The sequence below is a fragment of the Fragaria vesca genome, linkage group LG7 (assembly GCF_000184155.1).
Source record: "Fragaria vesca subsp. vesca linkage group LG7, FraVesHawaii_1.0, whole genome shotgun sequence".
In the NCBI taxonomy this organism is placed as follows: domain Eukaryota; kingdom Viridiplantae; phylum Streptophyta; class Magnoliopsida; order Rosales; family Rosaceae; genus Fragaria; species Fragaria vesca.
This window is the reverse complement of record NC_020497.1, coordinates 12159123-12167093: the sequence shown is the minus strand read 5'-3', so window position 1 is coordinate 12167093 and position 7971 is coordinate 12159123. Positions and strand designations below refer to the sequence as shown.

General features: G+C 38.8%; 1 protein-coding gene across 1 annotated transcript; it reads left to right on the top strand.

The window, feature by feature from the left end:
• The first annotated feature begins 1335 nt into the window (after positions 1–1335).
• On the top strand, positions 1336–2094 carry LOC101300969. Its single transcript, XM_004308614.1, has one exon. The coding sequence runs from the start codon at positions 1336–1338 to the stop codon at positions 2092–2094; it is 759 nt and encodes a 252-aa protein (XP_004308662.1).
• The last annotated feature ends 5877 nt before the right edge of the window (positions 2095–7971 follow it).

Here is a 7971-nt window from a genome sequence, read left to right as displayed (position 1 = left end):
AAAATCAACAAGAACATAGGTGCATAGGTGCTAAATTACATCCCACTTTAAAAGTACTAAACATCCCACATTAAAAATTAACCCTCAAACAACAACTAAAAATATCCAAAATCACACAAGCAAAAAAAAAGAACATGAATAAAATTAAAATTAAGTATTATTTTAGACTAAATTAAGTGTGGTTGAGTGCATTGTAACACTATGCAACCTAAAAAATCAAGTATAAAATGAATAAAATCAAGTATTCTAATATTACGGGACGGGACGAGATTTTTCGGGATAGTCCCATCCCGTCCCGTCCCGTTATGGTAATGTTGAAACGGGACGGGACGGGGCGGGATTGCTATTTTCAAAACCTATCTCGTCCCGTCCCGCTAACTTTCGAGACGGGACCGGTACGGGATCAGGATTCCGATACTAAGTGCCCAGCCCTACTAATTATCAGCTTCTACTGAAAGTTTGGTAAATTAAGTAAATGTTTTACTGGCTGAGGCTTTTAGATTACGAGCATGGTCTTCGAACAGCTGGTATTTTCATGACTTTACTAGAATCAAGATCAAAGATTCTAAATGATTTTATATAGTTTAACCAAATCAAAACTCCTTAATTAGAGAATAAATCAGTTGGTCCAAGATTTTGTCAGTGAGTTGTGGCCTGGTTAGTTAGGGAGTCTAACCAACAACATTAAGGTCATATGGGTTCAAACCTTACTGACATATGTAGGGTGCGTGAGTTAGTTAATAAAAAGTTTTAAAAAAAATAATAATAAGTTTGTCCAAGATTTCAGAAAGCTAGCTTGCTTAATTCTGTTATATTACTTATATATCCATCTAGCTCATTAGATTAAATTACAGATTAAAAGTTTGTTTGTTCATCAGCTAGTTAACTAATCCTAGTGGCCGGGAAGAAGCTGTTGCTGACTATAATGTCGATCAAGTCAGATTTACCCGGTATACATGCCAACAATTAAGCCTCAATTAAGTAGAGCTAATAACTTGAAATTTTTCTAGAATATTAAAGATGGTATAAGGTCTGAAACTAAAAGCTGAAACTAACCCCTCTCTTGAGTCAATAATACACATCTATCTTTAGGTAAACCACAAAACTAAAACCTAACTATAACTGAGTATAAACAAGAAAACATTCCCCATTTATATACGTACTTCTCGATATATTATTCAGAGTTCCCAATAACGTGCACACCACAAATCAATTGCTCTCTTCATATACACTCTCATCATCACCTCCAAGCTCACCAATGCATGTCGTAAAACCTAGCATATATTGCTAGCATTGCCCCTTAAAAATCAAACAAGCCTTGGAGCAAATTAATTAATGGGGGAACCACAACCGCAGCCGCTGCCACTGCCTCCGTCCTCGCCGCGTTATCAAAAACCGGAAGCAAAGTCATCACCTGTGTTTGATGCACAAGCATCACCTGCCATCTCCCTCCAACCCGCATCAAACAAAAAAGGCCCCTCAAAATCCAAAAAGCTTCTCCGGCGCTTCCGTGCTGTTTTCCGGTCATTTCCCATCATAACCCCGTCGTGCAAGATCCCGGTGTCTCTCCACCACGGCGGCCGAATCGGGGAAGGACACATCCACGGTGGTATCAGGATGACTGGAACCCTATTTGGGAACCGCAGAGCTAGGGTGAGCCTTGCGATCCAAGAAAGCCCTAAGTGCCTCCCCGTTCTCGTAATTGAGCTAGGGATTCCCACGGGAAAGCTTCTCCAGGACATGGGAACTGGGTTAGTGAGGATAGCGCTCGAGTGTGAGAAGAGACCAGGTGATAAGACTAAGATCGTCGATGAGCCGATATGGATGTTGTATTGCAATGGGAAGAAATCGGGGTATGGGGTCCGGAGGGAAGCGACGGACGATGATTTGAGTGTCATGCAAGTATTGCAAGCAATTTCTATGGGAGCCGGGGTGATACCAAATGACGGCGGCGAGTTGCCGGACGGCGAGATCATGTACATGAGAGCACAGTTCGAGCGTGTGATCGGGTCCAAGGATTCGGAAACTTACTACATGTTGAATCCCGATGGGAATAACGGGCCTGAGCTTAGTGTGTTCTTCGTAAGGGTCTAGTCAAATCTGATCAGGAACGATCGATCAGATTATAGAGAAGAGAAAGGTTGTCCCTGTACCAAAAAGAAAAAGGAGAACAAGGTCAGGCCGGCAAGTGATATGGAAGGCACGATTTGGGGGAATTAATTGTGCGACCGTTTATTCTGGTAAGCTGCCTTGTTTTAGGGTATGAAATGTCATCTTGCTGAACATGTAAAGAACATCTTGTTGGGGGAATGTAAAGAACATCTTGTTGGGGGAACGTAAGTTTAGTATTTTTTATTTTTTATTTTTTTCTTTTGGAGTTTTGGATATCTTTCCTGCATGTAAATGATTTTGAATGAGTTTGAAGTGTAAATGATTTTGAATCATGAGTTTGAAGACTTACCAATCCTTGGTGGGGAAAATCAGGTCAAGGAGGACAACACCAACTTTCCCCACATTTACTCATAAGACTAGTATAAGGACAATCAAATAACAAGTGACAATGAGATTCAAAATCTAACCTACAAAGAATGCATTGAAGATCAATATCAGGCATACAAGCATGAATTTTATCCTTTGTAGCCAGGCAACCTCTAAGAGCCAGCCATAAGATAAAAGTCATTCTTAATTAGAATATTAAGGTAAAAACTTGGTTTCATGTATCATTTGCTAATTAATTCACACCATTTTTTTTTAATGTTGCTTTGCTCTACAAAAAAAATGAGTGTATATATATATATATATATATATATATATATATATATATATGTGACATTGCTCAATGTCTTTTTGCGCTCAAAAATCTTTTTGTGCCATAATTAAATGACATCCTTTACCCTCAAATGTTTGTAAATTAAACTTGGATGACTTTTGTGAATACACAGAAACCCGGCTATTGCCGGATTTAATAAGAGATGATAATGGTTAGACTGTAGTGTTTCAACGACTCAAATTGCTACTCTAAAAGAGGGTCTCTTATATGTAAGAGAGAAATTTTTAAAATATCATGAGGACTTGCCCTAAATCCGGTCACCAGATTATGTACACTTGCTCGCCCGCTGAGAAGACTTGGGTCTCAACTAAGCCTTAAAGCCCAATACATTTATGATAGCCCTACATTTGTGCAACCTCTTGTCATTGTATAGACCAGAGAATGAAAAAAAACCATAGAGAGAATACTTCCAGGGTGGTTCGTGCGGTCGTGCCTGTCCAGTGGCGCGTCGGCACTGGCACTGGCCTATGGTCTCGTTTCTGTCTGGTGCATGCGGCCCCACGGGTTATTTGGCTGGATGGCATGCTTGAAGCTTAGGGACCAAGGCTGTGAAGTGTTTTCTTTCTTCTCTCACGAATGATATGGTGGCTGCATCTAGGGCGTGTTGGGTTGGTCCCTCCTTAATGGAGGTGAGAAACCATGTGTTGGATTTACACATGAAGAATGAAAGATTAATGACTGTTGGTTTGGTAACCCAATAAATGTAAAAGAAAAGCTAGGTATATGTGTAGCTAGGTGGTGCCGCATTTGTTGAATGTTGATTGAAACATGCATTACAAAGCATGCCAACATTGAGCATGAAACAAGGATGAAGTTTGACTATGCTTCCATGCATGGTAGATGCACATGTAGAATTGCATGAAGAGGAATGCTTATATAAAGGCATCATAGTGCAAAAGAAAGGCATCCGAACTTGCTCCAGTTCGAGATCAAAGGCAGAGTCATCCAGACTAGAAAAAAAAAATACTACTGCTGTTCTGAGGACGTAGGCACATTTACCGAATCTCGTTAAATATTATGTCTTCTTTTTGTTACTATTTTTATAAATCATACGAGGGGTGAGAAAGTTAGATCCTGAGATAACCAAATATTTGTCGGCCTTGTATTACGCAGCCACTTCTTTCCCAACAGGGCAGAGGTGTGGAGGGTATCAAGTATTGGAGGGAGCTCTGATTCTGGCCAAGGTGGAAGCGCGGCGGGTATCAAATATGGGTCGTTAAGAAGGATGATGGCAGTGCTCTGACATCTCTTGTTGATGGCCAGTGGTCCGATGGCGTCGGAAAAGCGAGGATGATGAGGACACGTGGCCGATGGTGGATCTGCGTGTATGGTGGATGGGTAGCAACGACGGTGCAGTCATAGTCTAAAGCAGAGATAAAAAGATGTGTTCTCTAATTTGCTTTCTTTACTTTCTAATTAGTATGTGTTTATTACAATTAATCCCTATCAATACTAGCCTCTATGTCTATTTGCTTTTTTCCTTGTCTTAAAAAAAAAATTTGTTTTTTAAATAGTTACAACGTAGTTGGCACTAAGCAAAAGCTGCTCCACGTTTTTCTCTTCTCATTTTTATGTTTTATCTTTGTTTATATATATTTATATATCACTTTAGTTACTAGATACACATCTCATACTTAATACATCACCTATTAATTTTATTATTTTATTATTTTACTAGATACATATACCCCTAAAAAGGATGAGAAGTAGACGTCCGTCTGTTCTCCACCCTCCGGCGCCGGCGATGGCGCGCCTCCACCCCAGAACACTCCAGCAGCGTCCCCGACCACTTTCTCTCCCCGGCGAGTCTGTTCTTTTCCAGTTTCCGGCAAGATTGATCTTGTTTGAAGTTTTGGGTGATCTCGCTGGAAAATTGGAAAAGAACGGACTTGCCGGGGAGGGAAAGTGGTCGGGGACGCTGTTGGAGTGTTCTGGGGTGGAGGCGCGCTGGCGCCGGTGCCGGAGGGTGGAGAACGGACGGACGTCCACACTTTAAGCCGAGTGCGGACGTCCGCTTCACATCCGGACTCCATATACCCCAACTTCTTATAATATCCTCATTTAAAATACACAACTTATTCACTAAATACACAACTCATTCATTAAATACACATACTTTTCTAAATACACAACTTTAAGGATTTCACTTTGTTAAGATCTTCCTCAAGGAATTTCCATTTGTTATCATCTTCTCCCGTCAGTTTTCCTCGACAAATTTCCTTCTCAAGCTCTCTTACACTGATTTTAAGAATTCTTGAGCCTACGTACCGAATCAAAACAAAACAAAATCTAAATTAGGTGTTCAAACGTGAATGCTTTTGAACAACGACCTAGCATGCATGAATAGTAAAATATATATTTCCAAGTTCAAACAACAAACCTTAAATCTAAATTTTTTAGTAGATCAAACTTAATCAAAGATAGAGAAGTCATACCTCGCTTAGGGGTTGGGAAATCCCATTGGAATAATCCATTACGTTGGCTTCATTTTTTACTTGAAACTATGGTTATTCATGATAACTGTCACTAGTTATTTTTTATTAGGGCTTGGTATCTTCACATACGTTATTCTCGTAAAGGAGAAAAAAACTTTTAAGTGAGATATTTTATTTCAACTAGGTTTCTTTACTTTTAATATGAATGTCTCTTTTGGTAATTTTATGTACCCACAAACTCATATATAATTTGTATAAGAAAAAATGTATGTATCTAGCATTTAGGGATGTGGTAATAAAATTTCTCATATATATAATATGGAAAAGACTTAGGTGCGACCTCGTGGAGACATCTAGTTTCTAATTCTAAAAAGAAAAACACATTTTGAGAAATTTCAAAATTCGGGATGTTACAAGTCACCTCTAGTGTATATAGGGTTTATGATGATTGAGCATAGTCACCCTAATTTTGGCATATGGTTAACGATTTCTGATGATCGAGTATAAATAACCTCTAATGTATATATACTTTAAGGTTTATGATGATCAAGTAATAGTCACCTCTAGTGTATGCATGGTTCAAGATTTGTGATGATCGATCAATAGTCGATCACCTCTAGTGTATACTTGATATATGATAATCAAGCACTAGTCACCTTTGATGTATATAAGGTTTATGATGATCAGCCATTAATATCAAGTAATGTCTTAACGTTGGCATGGTTTACGGTTTATGATGATCGAGTACAAATCACCTCTCATGTATATATAGTTTAGAGTTTATGATGATCTAGCAATAGTCACATCTCACATCTAGTGTATACATGGTTCAAGGTTTGTGATGATGGATCAATTATATGATAATCGAAATTAAAGTTCTATGATCGCATCTACAATCAATTTTCATAAAAGAGAACCCTAAACCCTAAACCGCAGGGACAAACACGTCGTTTCGCCGCATAAGTATGAAACTATGTATATAAAGGAAATGGAACCCTAGTCGTACTTTCCTCTCTTTCCCTTGCGCGTTCCTCTCTGCCTCTCTCTCTCTCTCTCTCTCTCTCTCTCTCTCTATACTACCATTTAGCTCGTCTCCCTCTCCTCTACCTCCTCCTAATCACCGATTGACATGCATCCACCGCCTTCTCAAGATTGAAATCCAAACCCTAAATCCCCAAATCCAATTTCCGATCGAATTTCTCCCTCTCTGGCGAACTCGTGCTCCGTATAAACCCATCACTTCTCTCTCGTTTTCACTCCTCCTTGAGCTTTGATTTCCCTAAATAAAGCCCTAATCTGATTTTCTTTTCTTTTGTATTTCTGGGTTTTGGTCAAAGTTTTCCGACGACCTCGTCGACTTCTAGGGAGTCCTATCGTGTTTTAATGGAGCCGAAGTACGTTTAAGTGGCGTTGTGGAAGTAGCGGGCGGTTCTGGGTTGAGGCAGTGGCTTTCTAGCGAGGGGAGGATCCATGTTCTTATGTTGATTCTCCGATTTGGTCTTGGTTAAGCAAGGAGGAGGTTCAGACTTTGTCTGGTTCATTGATTTGGAGAAACAGATGGTAAGTCTCGACCTCTCTTGTTGCTGTGGCATTACTATGTTGGTTGTTCTGCGTTGAGTTGTTGTTGAATTGTTGGTCTTGTGTGCTAGGAGTTTAGAACTCCTTTATTCCATGATTGCCTCAACAATCAGTGAGTTATTCTTGTTTTTATGTATCAACTTGTTTCTGGTATGCCTTCCTAATTCTCACAGGTATAATTGTGATGTTTCAACATTAGCCTCTGAGTTATAAAATTCATATTATAATCGTATGCAAGCTTTTCATGTTAGGATCGATTAATTTTGCTCTGTGCTACATTCGTTGCAGATGAGAGCCTTGGAAGTAAAGTTTAGATTTCTGATTTTTGTCTTGACTACAGTGCTTGTACAAGTGAATTTTAATTGCTTTTGCTCTTAACTACATTTCATTTTAGGTTAAGTTGAGTAATTATACAATTTTAATGGTCCTGAATAACTGTTTTTGTGTTAGAGGTTATTCATATATAGTTATTTACAGCTCTGAAATGTTATGCTTGTAGTTGCAAAGAAAGTTCCAAGACTGTCATGGAAACTATAATAATATAGATTAGGAATTTAAGTGCTATGAGGACAGAAGCAGGTGCTTTCAATTGCTATCATAAGGAGCATCCTACTCAAACTAAACACTATTGACTTGATAGATTTGTTGTAGGTCGCTAACTTGTCATGTTTTTTACTTTCTTAATACCAAATGAAACAGTGATATATATGGTTTTAGGTTTTAGCTAGCCATAGATCACTTTCTTTTCTGTCCAGTCTTTGATGTCAAGTTACACTGCATATTGAGGTTGATGCATGCATCTTAATTGTTAAAAATTTTGCTTTTCCGTTTAAATTGATATAAGTTATGTTAAGCTGATATGTGATTGTTTCAACTGTGTGCAGGGTGTACCATGGCACAGCTATACCCAAGATATATGAACGGAAACTACTGCCAAATCCTCATGGATGCGTTTGAAGGTGAAAGGGAGTTGAGGAAGAGCATTGTGGAACATATAAATATGATCAAGATACTACGCTTCTTTTTTCTAGGGTCATAATAGAAGTGCTAGGTTTAGTATCACATCCCGACCCTTAAATTTTTACTTTATTTACTAGCTTGGTTATAATAAGAATTTTACCGTCTCCG

Excerpts from the sequence above, each read along its gene's own strand:
- LOC101300969 (XM_004308614.1), top strand. The coding sequence starts at position 1,336 with ATGGGGGAACCACAACCGCAGCCGCTGCCACTGCCTCCGTCCTCGCCG.